The sequence below is a fragment of the Eleutherodactylus coqui genome, chromosome 3 (genome assembly GCF_035609145.1).
Source record: "Eleutherodactylus coqui strain aEleCoq1 chromosome 3, aEleCoq1.hap1, whole genome shotgun sequence".
Lineage (NCBI taxonomy): Eukaryota > Metazoa > Chordata > Amphibia > Anura > Eleutherodactylidae > Eleutherodactylus > Eleutherodactylus coqui.
The window spans coordinates 90,650,391-90,665,894 of NC_089839.1; the positions used below are offsets into that span (position 1 = coordinate 90,650,391).

At 46.2% G+C, this 15,504-nt stretch overlaps 2 protein-coding genes across 3 annotated transcripts in view; one reads left to right on the forward strand and one right to left on the reverse strand.

Annotated features, from left to right (window-relative positions):
- Positions 1-15,504, reverse strand: part of LOC136620153 (regulator of microtubule dynamics protein 2-like) — a gene marked incomplete at its 5' end in the record, with an annotated part of 371,477 nt that overhangs the window by 267,984 nt on the left and 87,989 nt on the right. The window lies entirely within an intron of this gene.
- Positions 4,701-15,504, forward strand: part of LOC136620846 (heterogeneous nuclear ribonucleoprotein L-like) — a 78,352-nt gene continuing 67,548 nt past the window's right edge. The window contains exon 1 of one of the 2 annotated variants that reach the window (XM_066595868.1): positions 4,701-4,924. In XM_066595868.1, coding sequence (XP_066451965.1) covers positions 4,733-4,924 — 192 coding nt within the window. In that variant the 5' untranslated portion in view covers positions 4,701-4,732. Of the gene's footprint in view, positions 4,925-10,575; positions 10,610-15,504 lie in introns of those variants that run through there. The other variant, XM_066595869.1, reaches the window with a different exon arrangement.

A 15,504-nucleotide genomic window follows, 5' to 3' on the forward strand; every position in this document is an offset into this window, starting at 1 on the left:
AGGGCTTAGTTAGACAGGTTTATGTGGGTGCAACATGCATTGGACAGCACACAGACACTCATCAGTGTGCTGTCTGATCTGAGGGACCGTGCACATTGTATGTCCTATTTTTGTCTGTAAAAATGGATGGGAATAGGACTTTTACTGACTAGGGCTGCAGAAAAAGGGCACTATTGCTGATTAGTGCCGCAGAAGGGGAACTATTACCGAATAAGTCTGCAGGTGGTGCAGAAGCAGGACACTGAGAGGGACAATGTGTTGAGATGAGTTCCCTGTTGGTGAAATAAGTCATCATTATTGTCTCGCTGTATAGCAAAGAAAACTGATGATTCCAATCAGAGAAGGTCACCTGTGATCAGTGGAGAGAGCTGCACAGTAATCTCTATCTATAGAAAAGATCCAGCTCACCAACCAGATCCAGCCACGGAGGGTAGAGAGTACTTGCTAGCTTAACAAGACTTAAAGGGGTTGTCCCGCGGCAGCAAGTGGGTCTATACACTTCTGTATGGCCATATTAATGCACTTTGTAATGTACATTGTGCATTAATTATGAGCCATACAGAAGTTATAAGAAGTTTTTCACTTACCTGCTCCGTTGCTGGCGTCCTCGTTCCCATGGAGCCGACTAATTTTCGCCGTCTAATGGCCAAATTAGCCGCGCTTGCGCAGTCCGGGTCTTCTTCTTTTCTCAATGGGGCCGCTCGTGCAGGATGCCGGCTCCATGTAGCTCCGCCCCGTCACGTGCCGATTCCAGCCAATCAGGAGGCTGGAATCAGCAATGGACCGCACAGAAGCCCTGCGGTCCACCGAATGAGAAGATCTCCGCGGCCATCTTCATCAGGTAAGTAAGAAGTCACCAGAGCGCGGGGATTCAGGTAAGCACTCTCCGGTGATCTTTTTTAACCCCTGCATCGGGGTTGTCTCGCGCCGAACGGGGGGGGGGGGGGGGGGTTTGAAAAAAAAAAAAACCCGTTTTGGCGCGGGACAACCCCTTTAAGCCCCCTGTCCTTGGCTGAGGTGGAATATCGCTAGAGATATTCCCTTTGCGGGGGAGAAGGGGGGGGGGGCGGAGGAGCACTGACAGGTCTCTAAGATGAGCCTCTCTAAGGGCTCATGTCCACGGGCAAAATATGATTTAAGATCCGCAGCGGATCTCCCGCATGTGGATCCGCATCCCATAGGGATGCATTGACCACCCGCGGGTAGATAAATACCCGCGGATGGTCAATAAAAGGGATTTAAAAAAAAATGGAGCATGAAAAAATCTGGACCATGCTCCATTTTTGTGCGGGTCTCCCGCGGGGACGGCTCCCGCGGGCTTCTATTGAAGCCTATGGAAGCCGTCTGGATCCGCGGGAGACCTAAAATAGGAATTTAAAAGTATTTACCCATCCGGAGCGGACCAGGAAGGTCTTCTCTTCCTCACGGCCGCATCTTTCTTGCTTCGGCTCGGCGGATGTGCCCGGCGCATGCGCGCGGCACGTCGACGACGTGCCGGCGACGTGCCGCCGGCGTGACGAATTCATCCGCCGGCCGAAAAAGAAGATCCGGCCGTGAGGAACAGCTGACCTTCCCCGCCCGCGCCGGATAGGTAAATGCTTTTAAATTCTTATTTTCAGCGCTCATGTCCGCGGGGCAGGAGGGACCCGCTGCAGATTCTACATGGAGAATCTGCAGCGGATCTTATTTTCCCCGTGGACATGAGGCCTAATAGAGAGGCTCACCACAGAGAATCGCGGCAATCGCAGCATGCCGCAATTTAAATTCCACAAGCGGAGAATTGCTATGATTCTCAGCTCGTGGATGCCGGCGCTGCGCTTTCCATAGTAATCCTATGGAAAGCTTTACAGAGTGTGATCTGCGGGCAATTTATCGCCAGCAGATCATCGCCTGTGGACAGGAAGCCTTAGCGTTTAATGTGCTGTAGAAAAAGCCAGCTTGCTCCCAGCTAATCCATGTTAAAAAATATGTATTCGCAACCACAACATGGCAACCTCAGCTGATGCGTATTTGACACAGGTGCGCGTCCTTAGTTATAGTGTACAGGCACAAGAAATGCGTTGGATGAAGCTGCCATGTTGGGATTGCAAATTGATTTTTTTTTTTTAATGTGGATTAATAAAGTTTAGGATTTTAACTTTTCAGGTTGAGGCTTTTTCTACAGGACAGTAATCCCTGTCACTGTGTAGAGCAGGTAACTGTTCCCTGAAAGTAAGCCCTACCCTGAAAATAAGCCCTAGCTACTCTACGTAAAAAAAAAAAAAAGGAATACTTGCCCAGCAGGCGCTGTCCGGGTCCCTACCGCTAGTCTCCGCAGTTCCAGGCATGCTTGTTTGCAGTTCTCAGCTCCGCCAGAACATCGCTTGCTGGTAACGGGATATGTAAACCCTGGCTCCAGCAAGCGAATGCTCTGACTGGTTCTCGAGCGCCGCGGCTCAGCTAATCACTGCGACACTCGATGAACCAATCACAGCCATTCATGGACATCTCCTGAAAATAAGACCCTGTGCCTCTTTTGGGGTAAAAATTTTATATATGATGGTGTCCTATTTTCGGGGAAACTTGGTATTATAATGTGACTGCATTATTTAGAGTTATACTAGAGCTGAGCCTCTGTATCTAAACCCACAGTGTTTTTTTAAATAGAACATATATATGTAGATATGTGTTTATAGGGAGTGACAATTCTCAGTTTTTCTATTGGGCACCATAAATGCTATGTACGCTCCTGACCACAGTAACCTCCGAACTACCTGTGTAATTTTGCTGAAGGTGTCCTCTGGCGACACAACATAGGAGGCATTGGTGGCTGGCACCTTAGTACAAGGGGCCCAAGAGCATCCTGCCGCCTATAAGAATGGTAACAGTCAGATGTCAGGTTATTCATACCTTTCCAGATGAAATAACAGAGGTTAAAACATGCCCTAAACCACACCCCTTTTTTTTACCTTGGCTGTCATTTTTGGGCAAAAAAAAGGTGGCAACCCTAGCTACATACTATGTTTAGTATCAAATCAGCAGTTTGAAATCAAAGAGCCCATATTCTGTACTTGTACAGGGACCTTTGTCATTGGCATCTGCCTGTGACGACTGCATTATTAAAGGGGTTTTCTGGGACTAAGCTACGGATGACCTATCCTTAAAGGGGTTCTCCCATTTCTAGCTGTTTTTAGGCAGCTCTGTACATTGAGCAGTCGTGCAGGTTCGTACTGCAGGCTCAATGCTATTGAAGTGAATGCGACTAAGCCCGCAGGACCAACTTTGGCCACTGCACTTTAAATAGAGCTGTCTGAAAACAGCTAGAAGTAGGAGAACCCCTTTAATATCAGTCATCAATAGTTGATTAGTATGAGTCCGTCGCTCGACACTAGTCTGTACTTTAAATAGAATGGAAACTATTCCAACCTTTGTAAAACAGACAGCCAAGTGGTGACCGGTTCACTACTGACAGGGAATGGCTCTGTTTGGGGGCTCGGTCACAAAGGAACCATGACTGAATCCCTCACAAAAACGCAGTGTGTATACTCCCTGCGCCGTTCCAGCGCCATTGCTTCAATCCTCGGCGCCTGTGTGTACGCGCCCACTTGGCTCCAGTGGTGACATTCTGTGTACACACATGATCGCTGCAGCCAATCACAGGCCTCGGTGGTCGAACAGGAGCTGTGAAAAAATCGTTAGGTCGTGCGAATTTGAACTCTAATTTCTCAGTGTAAACACGGCCAACGATTGAGCAGTGAACGTGAATTTGTTTGCTTCTCGTTTGTTTTATGCAGACATAAAAATCGTTGTTTGCTTACACATCGTTGCATGTAAACAGCGATCATTTAGTCGTTCACATTGACTGCGAATGTGAACGACTTGTGAGTGATTTCTGTCGTTCGGTTATGCGAATGATAAATTGCTCTGTGTGAAAGGAGCCTTAGGGGTGCATTAGTCTACGGCGTCTATTTAGGCGCTGTTCGTTTTCATCCAGTGCTGGAAAGGGCTTTACGTTTTCCTGCGCCAAGGACGGAAATGGAAAATGGAAACCTTAAGGCTGGACTCTCATGAGCGTAGGTGCATTTGCGCCACCTTTTAGCAGAGTGGGCGTTGTGGATCTGTTTGCACAACAGTTTTTTTTTTTTTTTTTTACTGTACTGGCCGAGTAATTTTTTGAGAAGCAGAATTGCGCACGCAAAATATGTGCATGATTCCATTGAAATCAGGGTGTTCTATTTCCTGCGTATTGCACATGTAGATATGGTTGTGTGAATCCTGCCTAATCGTGATGTGAATGAGCCCTACGTTTGGGGTTGCTGTTGACAACATCCTGCCGTATGTTTATTCTAGCAGTTAGACCAAATCGATTCAGAACGAAATAAATAATTACATATAAATTGAAAAAAAAGTAAACTACAATTACAACTTGAGTGTGTTAATCATTTAATATAGAGACCCATAACCACCGCTATCTGGGTCCTATTAGAACCCGGCCGCCATTACGAATAGCGGCGAGTAGAAAACATCATCGCCATAGCAACTAGCTACCCAGTGGGAGACAACGGGCTAGCTGGTGGGCGTGGCTATCACATTACAGCCCCGCCCCGTGTGGCTTCTGGCGCTGGGCTTGTCACACATACATGCGCCCTGACCTTACAGCGGCGTGAATAGCCACGCCCATTAGATCATTCCCGCCCTCCTCCAGTCCCCGCCCCGCTCCCGGTTGGATGGACGGTGAGTGGAGTGTCAGTCAATGCGGGACAAAGGAGCCGCAGTCATGTCGTCGTCCTCATCTTCCGAGCAGTACGAAGAGGGCGAGTACGCGAGTCAGCCCAAGAGACTGAAGAGCGGCCAGGAGGACGGGGAGCTGGACTATACCTCAGAGGAGCATGAAGAGCCCTACTCTACCGCAGAGAGCGGCGCCAGGGGCTCCGCCGGCCGGGAGGTAAGCTGTGTGTGGTGTGAACACGTACCGGTCCGTGCGTCTTCAGGGACCATCATGTATGGCCAATGCTGCACAGCCGGCTATCCTATATATATTCAGTCCCGTCATTCTGTTGGTGGTCCTATTCTTAGAAGTATCACCTGCCGTGTGCAGAATATGGCGCAGACCGTGACGCTAATTCCAGCTGTACGCTGCCTATATTTTTGGTGTCACCTGCAAAGTTTTTGTTACATCACAGTAATGCGCCTTTTGTTTTTAGGATGCTGTAAGCAGCGAGGCCGCTGTCACACCGCCGTTGGGCGCAGCTCAGGGTTTACGCTCCTCCGCTACGTTTTTGGAGGCGAGAAACTGAAATGGAACAGAAAAACAAATGTTTTGTTTTTTTTTCCCTCTTTCCCAATTGATTTCAATGGGGTTTCAGAAAAAACTGGAAAGCACATAGAAGGGTTTCTGTGTTTTGCCCCCCCCCCCCCTTTTTTTTTAAACTGGAAAGTAACGCTGCCGACTGCGCTATTCTCCCGTTCCCTAAAAAATGGAAACCTAACATAGCGGAAAAAGACTGAAGACTTTCCGTTTGTGTTCCGATTTTTGAAATCAACGTGTGGAAATAACAGATCTGTTCTGTTTTATTTCATCTTCTTTCCTCTAAAAATGGAGCAGAAAAGCCTGAACTGACCCTAACGCCGGTGTGACAGCACCCCTATAGAGATCTAAAAGGTACTGTCACACCTTCATTGGGGCTAATGCCCATGGACGGATGTATGCCGCGTACCCTGCGGCGGTATAATGCCGCTATTGGGTTCTGTTGAACCTTATGGCTCAGTCCTCACATGTGGGATTCTGCCGCGGATTTACACCACGGGAAAAAAATCGTGGCATGTTCCATTTTACCGCGGCAGGAGGTCTCCATTAATATAGTTTAATGGAGAAAGTGGAAAAACGCGGTAAAAAGCGCGTTTCTCAGCGATCGCTATCGGGTACTTTTTTGTTTATCTCCGCAGGATTCCCGTAGCGCAAAACCGCGGGCGTATGCCGCTCCATCCGTGGGCATGAGCCCTTAGGACTTTCAGTCAGAATCCTGTTTTGTTTTTGGCGTGGAAATAAACGTTTCCGCTCTCTCCCCATTGATTTCAGTGGTTTATAAAAACCATCCGAATGCTTTCCACTTGTTCCTGTTCAATAAGTTTCTGTTTATTTTTCTTCTTTTTACTAGAACAAATAGCAGTCTGCAGCGTAAATGGTTCTGGTAAAAAAAACAGAATCTGTCTCAAGCATTTAGTCCACCCCCCCCCCCCTCTTCAAATATGCCTCACATAGAAGAGAAACAGCTAGCATGATATAAGACAAATATGTCTAAGGCTGCTGTCACACCGGCGTTAGGGTCAGTTCAGGGCTTCCGTTTCTCTGCTCAGTTTTTGAAGGAAAGAAACTGCAATAAAATGGGCGGAAAAAACGGATCCCTTTTTTCAGCTTGATTTCAATTTCCCTCCTCCAAAAGCGGAGCAGAGAAACAGAAGCCCTGAACTGACCCTAACGCCGGTGTGACAGCAGCCTTAGATCAGGAAATTGGAAGAAACCAAGGCTGACCTGGTGATGTTATACGATAGTCAAACACTAATGAAAAGTTCTACATGAGAGGTCCAAATGATCTGCTGCGCCAGTGAACACAACCATCAGGATAGTGCGCCAATTCCCTCCTGGTCCAATCAGATGCACCAATAATACAAGTAAAGCCCAAAGTTAGTGCAGGATCCATGAACGCATAACCGTGTATTGTGCTAAGGCATCCGGAGCAAAGCCCTTCCCACCCTCCTTTCTCAAATATATAACCATTTTAAAGACATCGTATATATTACAAAATATGGCGCCGTTCTTTACAGGCGTGCCCCATTACACGGCAAATTTCACAAGTTAGCATAAACATTCATTCAGTTGTCAATACGCTATGTTAAAATAATTGTATCCATATGACATCCAGACCGAAATGCGTCACAATAAGGATTAATTTAGGAGGTTGTGATGAAAAAGCCCCCCTAAATCCAGGAATGCCAATGTAAGATCCCATAATGTTTCCAAATGCACAGATGTTTAGTAAAGCCGAAGGTGCCAGCCGCAACGGCGCTCCGAACACAGTAACCAGTAGGCGCACTATTGGAAGTGAGCGAAATTGCGTTCCAACTAGCGAACAACATGATGTGCTCCATAGACTGGAAGTTGACTGAGTGACAATGATATACTGTTGGCATAGCAACGTGTTACGGTCTCATGTTTGGAAAAATATTGTTAGAAGGTTTGGGATCCACAATAAATAAATAGTATGTTAGTTCTGTTACAGAAAAGTGTTAAAATATATAAAATGACAGATTCCAATAAAAATATAATAATGAGTATAAATAATGAAATACACATAGTATAATATAAAAAAATGTGGTGTATGGGACTCTGAGGAATGTACATGAATACATAAATAACCTTCAGGGTTATTAAAACTGAACACACAGTAATACCAATCTGAAATAAAAGAATGGATACAAGTAAAATAATACAAATGCATACATGTAGGAACTATACAGATAGTGGGGGGCTCGTTCTGCTTGGATGCCGTAAAGGATATGCTTTTATATGGGGCAGTTCAGGAGGAATAGGGGGGGGGGGGGGGGGGGGAAACCCAATCCATATACATGGGTCCCCCACAGCGCTCCCCTTTCCCACTCGGTCTTATTAGACTTTTTCTAGTACTTCATTTAGCCCATTGGCTGTTAAGTTATTCAGTCGAAAGATGCAAAACATTTCTTTGGATCTTAAGGCTTATTCACACGGTCATATATCGGCGGGGTTTTCATGTCCGGCTGATATACGCTGCCCTTCTGATGCATTGGCTTACAAGGCATCAGTGCACAGGGGCGTATTTCCGCGGCGTAAAAGCGCCCGACTGGCTGCCCTCACGTCGGCGGTGGCAGCTGCATAGATCCCTATGTGAGCCTATGTTAGCTGCTGGAGAAGGGAGGTGAGAGGGAGTTTAGCAGCATGACTGCTAAACTCCCTCCCCCTTCTCTTCTCTCTGCCCCTTGCCACTATTTGCAATGGGAGGGGGCGGAGCTAAGCCCCACCCCCTCCCATTGCTGCCTGCGGACAAGGGGCGGGAGCTTAGTTTCATCCCTGTCCAGCCCCCTCCCATTGCAAACGGCCGGAGGGAAGGAGAGAGGAGGTGAGCTGGCGAGGGGGAGGGAAGGGGGAATGGGGAATGTCAGGAGGCCCTACGACATTGCGGTCTCGGGGCATATGCGCCGGGCCCTTTGCCGTTCAGGTGTTTTTATGGCACCGGCAGGCGCATGTAAAACGCCTAATGCCGTGTAAATGGGCCCTTAGTCTGGAGAATTCACCATGGAGAATTTTTTTCCAAAGTGGTCAGCAATCAGAGAGGCATCTTTATTATGGTGGTTTCGGAAGTATTGAGACGCCGTGTTGTGTGAATCCTTTCTGAAGACTTCAGCAATACTTTTTAGCCCTAATTCTAGGGGCGTTAATGATCCAGCCAATTTTTTTTAATAATGTAGCTAGAACTGCAGTTCATTCAGGAAGATCCTAAAAGGAATGGAAGTATCTTCATGAACTAAAAAAAGTTCTTTCCTGATGTTAGAGTAACACTTACAGCTCCATAAGCTGCATCTGAAAGCATCCCTAATGGGTTTCCCCATAACGCCACTGGAGGTGATTACGACGTTGTGTCTACGGGGGTGAGAGGCAGCCAAAAATCTTTTCAAGAGTTCTATTCGTTCAGTAAATTACTTGAGGCTGGGCTTATTAGGAACTTGGTAATTAGGAACAGATCCCTGCATAGTATCTCCCACTTATTTGAAATGATACATTTGAAGTTGTGAGTGTTGAGAGTTGAAACGAGTGGTTGACAGCACCCTGGAACTGTGGTCCCCAATCTCTCCAGAACTCTGCAGGCTCGCTGCTCTACCCTCTGTATCCACTTGTAGAAAGGCAGATTTAATCACTTCTTTTGCTGTCCAGACAATAGAGATCATGTTTTAGAGAAGATTGTATATAGTTTTATAGGGAAGGATTCAGTAGAACTAGTATGCTCATTCTGAGCTGAACAGTCCAATGGGCGGCTCTATCAGTGACTGACAGCTATCCCTGTAACTACAGTCCTACACAACTGTATCACTGGTAGGACTGCCCACTGGACTGTTTAAAGCCTATTGATTTTAATAGGAAACAACGCACCCGCAGCAGCATTGGGTATAACTACCTGTCCATGTCAGGCTATTGTCAGATTTGTCCGGCGGCTTCGTTAAGAGTCTCCCTGCAGATTCGGCATAAAGTCCTGGATGAAAGAGTTACGCATGCTGCGCTGTTTCGTTAAGAAAAGTAACAACTTGTATGCTGGATGGACCTGTTGTAGTTTTTCTGTTGTGCAGCTCCGAGGACAAAGCCAAACAATGAGAAGCCTTTATCCTATGAGAACTTTATTCTAACCATGACTTAATCAGGTGTCCTGGATTGGATGGTGCCGTGGGTGAGGGCTTTTATTTTGTGTCCAGACCATGAACACTTGCCAAATGCAGACAGTCAGAGACGAATGCTTCAGCCAGTTAGCATTTGCCAGGAACCGAGTCACATCGGATTAAAAATGTGTCGCTGTCATTAGTATTTACCAACACACACCCTTGGCTGCGTCATCTGTATTTCTAGCAGTACTGAGCTCATTATTTCTGTAATGTGTATCTTAGATTTTTGTAAATGTGTTGATACTTTTTATATTTCGCATTCTGTGAAAGTTGTAATTCAGTATTGTGTTCGAGATGTAGAATGGCAATAACTTGACATTTATTGTGAATCTTTAAAAAAAGCTTTCCCATAGGATAAGACAATATTCCCATTAGACGTTCTAACAGTGTTCTGTACACATGCTCATCCACAGCTCCATGCATTAGCTGTTAGTAGAGAAAGAGGATCCCAGTAGTTGGCCTTTACATCACAGAATAGATAATAAATGTTATTCAGGAGAAATCCCCTTTAGGCCGGTCTCACACAAACTGATTTCAATAGCAGAATCCACGATAGTCACCCACACGGACGATCTGCGGTATTCCGCACCCATTGAAAAAATAGAACATCCACATGTCTGCTCAGATTGTTTTAAAATTGCAGCATGTTCTATTTTTGTGTGGACTCCGCGCAGACAGCTACCATTTAAGTCAATGGAAGCCGTCCGACCCGCGGCCCATCAAGAATTGACATTGCGAATAGGCTGCAGGCACCAGCCTTATCGCCTAGCGACAGTGTGGGGGAAACAAATATTAAAAAAAAAAACCAAAAAGAAAAAACCTGCACTTCGCATGACCGGCAAGTGTCTATAGTCATCCACAGTGCAGGAAAAGAAGGTACAAGGGATCACCGGCCAGGGTCAGAGCCGGAATCCAACTCGTTCGTGTGAGACCGGCCTTAGCATATTTGTACATGGGGCGTACATGCTGTGGGAATTCTGCAGCATTTCTGCATCCAAAACAGAGCCAAATCCGCCCCATTAGTGCAGATTATGACTGCCTCACCTCTGAAGTCTTTGGCTGTCAGCACACTCCTTTACCCGGTAGTTTCTAGTAAGCACAGCGACGCTGGTCACGTGATGCGGAAGTGACCAGCAGCGCTGAATGAAGAGGCTGCAGTGCCTAGGTAAGCTTTGTGGTATCAGGCCTATAATGTCACGTTTGTTGGTCACAAGGACTGAGCGCAGCTCATTCCCTTACAGTTGAATGGGACAGGGCTGCAATACCAGGCACAGCTGCTATGAAATGCATGGTACGATATAGTGACGGTGCCGCTTACCGGTGTGCTGTGGCCACTCAAGACAGCTGATTGGTGGGATCCTAAACAGCGGACCTCCCCTCGATCTGATATTGATGACTTATCCTGAGGATAGACCATCAATATTAACCACTTCTCGCTATAGGATGTACATGTACGTTCTGCAGTGGCAGGGTATGTATGAAGGGAGATTGCGTGGCGATCTCCCTCCATACAACGTGGACGCCGGCTGTTTCTTGCACCTGGCGACAGCAGCTCCGATAAGCCGCACGGCTGATCGGAGCTGTTAACCCTTTAAATGCCGCTGTCAATTTTGACAGCGGCATTTAAATTACCCTAATGATGTTCGCAGGGAGCTGTGCAGGTGTCATGGCCTTTCTTGGCAGAATTGCTATCAAGCCATGCCTGTGGGGGGTGGTTGATAGATTGCCTGCCCGATTGCAGTATGATGCAATGCTGTGGCATGCTAAATGCAGATATTAGTGTATCTTGACGCCACCGGAAGCTAGGGGTTTGATAGGGAGAACGCCCCTCTCACACCCCTAGCTCCCGATTGGGTCAAGAAGCTAAGGTCCTGGAATGACCTAAAGTGCGTGATCGGTGTGTGTTAGGCAGCGCTCACCTGCAGCGCTGTAAGCGGCTGTGCCCTGTGCTCCCAGCTGTCCTGTCCCTACTTGTGCTGTCTGAGGCAGTGTGTGGCCGGTGCTTGTCTGCATTTCTGCCCCTCCATTGCTGCTTCTGTGCTGTAGTCCTGCTGTGGGTGGGCGGGCCGTGGCTGTGTCCTGCCAGATTCCCACCGCGTGTAAGGAAAGGGAGGTGGGTGTGTGGGTGGGTCGAGTGTACAAGCACACTCTCACCCTGCGCCTGCTGGTGGCACTCACCCCCTGATCCTTATGTGTCGGCCCAATCTCTCCTTTCCTGTATGTCGACCTTATTTATCCCCCTGTGAACTTGGAGACCACCCCTCACCGCTCTGCATCCTGTGCAGAGGAGCTTCCCTCTCGTGGTTGTCTGCAGTGCCATAAGGCAGAGAGGGTGACTGAGGGCACATGGGGTGCAGACCGTCAGTCATTCTGCTGCTTCTGTGAGGATGGGGTCCCAGGAGGCTCCTGTCACATAAAGGACCCTGCAGCAGCTGTCATGAGTTCTGTGTACAAACCTGGGGGCTGAATACGTTAGCAGAAGGACACTGCTGGAGGCATGCAGTAGGTTCTCTCAGTGCCGGGAGCCTGGAGCTGACATATCAATTGTAGTGGGCCGGTGAGCAAGCTGTGCAGCCTATCAGGTTCAGGGGGTGTGACCCAGCTGTCACTCTTGTCTCCACCTGGACTTACTGGTGGCATCAAGATACACTAATACCCTATACGCAAACCTTTGCTAGTTGTTGTCCCCTCTGAGGACTAAAAAAAAAAAAAAAAAAATACGATCAATAAAGGTTTACTAATAGAGATGAGTGAGCATGCTCATCCGAGCATTAGCGTACTCGATAGTACTCATTACTCGAGCGAGCATCATGCGGTGCTCGAGAACATTTCACCCTCTCGACACTAAATTGAAAACAATGGTCTGCTGCCACCCCTGCATTGTTTTTCATGGAAGGGCTTTACATAAAAGCCCTTCCCTGAAAAACAAGGATTTTAGTGTAAAAAAAAAAAAAAAAAAGAAACTAAAAAAAACAACTTATCCTCCGCTGCCGTGTCCCCCGTGGGGATGAAAGACACATCTGCCGCTTGCGCTAGTAAAAAAAATTCCCTGCTGCGGCACGTGCCACATCTGTGGCATATATAAGCCCTTCCCTGGAAAAATAAGAATTTTATTGTTAAAAAAAAAAAATACTTACCTGTCCGCCGCTGCCGTGTCCCCGCGGGGATGAAGAACACACCTGCCGCATGTGGCAGATGTTTCCTTCATCCCTGCTAGTAAAAAGAATTCCCTGCTGCTGCACCTGCCACATCTGTGACAGATGCAGCAGAGGAATTCTTCAATTCCCTACCGCAGCTGTCACACATGACAGCTGCACTAGAGGATTCTGCTGACGACACCCCGTCAATGGATTTCAGGGAAGAGCTTTAAATATAAGCCCTTCCCTGAAAATCCAGTAAAAGTAGTGTAAAAAACAAAAAAAAAGATACCTCCCTTCAGCTGCCGGGGCTCAGACACATCTTCTTCTCGCTGTCCCCGGCTCTGTAGTGCTGATCTATCAGCAGGCGGGGATTTAAAATCCTCGCCTGCTGAAAGATCAGATTGTGATTGGCTGAGGCGCTATATACTAATATACTAATTATTAAAAAAAACTGAAATAAAAGTTTAATCACCCCCCCCTCCCCCCTTTTGCCATATTTAGAATCTAAATCATAAAACAAAAATATATATTTGGTATCGCCGGGTCCGTAAGAGTCCGATCTTTCAAAGTAACTCATTATTTACCCCGTACAGTGAACGCCGTAAGGGAAAACATGTCAACATGTCTCCAAGAAGAAATGCAATTAATAGTAATCAAGAAGTCATATATATTCAAAAATGGTATCAATGCAAATGACAGGATGACCCGCAGAAAATGAGCCCTCGCACAACTACGTCGACTGAAAAATAAAAAAGTTATTGTGCTCAGAAGATGGCGGCAGAAAATAATTTTAAAAAATTAAGTATCTCTGGGGAAAAAGTAGTAGTACAGGAAAAAAAACAAAACTATATGTTTGGTATCGTAGTAATCGTACTGATCCATAGAATAAAGTTACCATGTCCTTTTTGTTGAAACAAGATGCACCAAAAGATGGCAGAATTTTATTTTTTTTCCATTTTACTCCACTTAGAAGGTTTTCAGTACATTAAATAGTATCATTGAAAAAACAACTCATCCCGCAAAAAAAACAAGCCCTCAGACAGCGACGTGGGAGGGAAAACTGAAAATGCGGGTGGTGGGGGCTGGGGTAGGGAGGAGCCACGTCCTTAAGGGGTTAAAAGTCCCAACAATGCATTGTAAGGAAACGGCCAGATGAGAGGCCAATAGTGATTATAGTATCTCTTTCTACGGTATCAAAAAGATGAGGTACAGGCGACTGCGGTAGGACAACTTGATCTGAAATGCAATGTAGGATGTTCCTTTTTTTGGTAGAGCTTAACAATTTTTTTTATAGAAGTCCAGTTGATCTGGGTTCCCAGGTCCCGGCTGACCTGTCAGTATATGATCTGATTTTTTTATCTAGTCCCTTCGTGATGTTGGCCTTGGACTGCAGTAAGCAGCGTGTTTCCTCTCTTCCTCAGTGCTCGGCATTACACTGATGTGGCAGAGATGACGCAGTTGTAGGCACCAGTGAAATAAACACAAATTGCTTTGTGGCGAGAAGCCTCTACAACATAAACTCTCGCTATTTTATTTTTCACTGCTTTCTACTTTTTTGGTCATTCTGTTGTAGTTTTGAATGTTTGCAACTTATAAGGAGAAAGCCAATGTTTTATAAGCTGTTACTGTACCAAAGCAGGACAAGATAAAATAGGTTGCTGCAGAGTATTAACAAATTTAACCCCTCGGTGACGAAGTCTGTTTTTTCATCGTTGCATTCCGAGATTTTTCCATTAACATAGCCATGTGAGGGCTTGTTTTTTAAGTTGGATTTTTTAGTGACCTTATTTTTGGGGTGCATATAATTTATTGGATAACTTTTTTATTTTTTTCCCCTAGGGGGATTGGGGGCGGGGAAAAAAAGAAGTTTCAGGATTTGTTTTTTAGATTTCATTTTAACGCCATTCAGCATGCAAAATAATGTAATAACGTTATTCTCTTGGTCAGCACAATTCTAGCGATACCAAGAAAATGTGCCATTCTGGAAGCTGTCTGACAACACCCGGACTGTTATAGTGGCCACATTGGTTGTCCATCTTTCTAATGCGGTGGCATTCTCAGTACTGATCATCTGGTCTCGTGAAACTTCACAATCTCAGTCCCCACTCTTCTCCTCCCTTAGAGGCTGTGTAGCCACACACACTCCATCTATCTCACATTCTGTGAGTAGCTGCTGGTTTTCTTCTCCCTCAATGCTGTGGATTGCAAACCAAACCGCAGGTCAACTAGCACAGCAGAAAACACTCAGCATATATGCTATATGTGAACATACCCTAATGGTTATATTTATTTGATGGACATGTGGAATGACACTGCACATGCCCTATAATAAAGTGTGTGTGAATGTACAAGTACTTTTGGGTCTTGTCTATGTCCTAATTGAATAAAACAGTTAGATAAACCCTGTTTTTCTAAAACCTGCACAAGAGTTTCTAGAGGACAGGAAGGTAGGTGGTGTGCTTGTGAAAAAATATCTAAGTACAATGGATATAAAAAGTCTACACACCCCTGTGAAAATGCGAATTCTCGCAGCAGGATCCGACCCAGCCGTCTGCAGGCGGCCTAAAGCTCCAGTTCAAGTAGCAGAAGAATAACCCCAAAGCATAATGCAGCCTCCACCATCTTCTGGTGATGCTCAGTGTTGGCTTTGTGCCAAACATGCCTTTTGGAATTATGGCCAAAAAGTCCCCACTTGGTCTCGCCCGACCATAACGCATTCTCCCACAGACGTCTGGCAGACTTGATGTAAATTTTAGCAGAACATAGCCGGGCTTGGATGTTTTTCTTTGTTAGAAAAGGCTTCCATCTTCTCACCTACCCCACAGCCCAGACGTATGAAGAATATGGGCGATGGTTGTCACACGTGCTACACAACCAGTACTTGTCAAACTCCTGCAGCTCCTTTAATATTGCTTTAGCC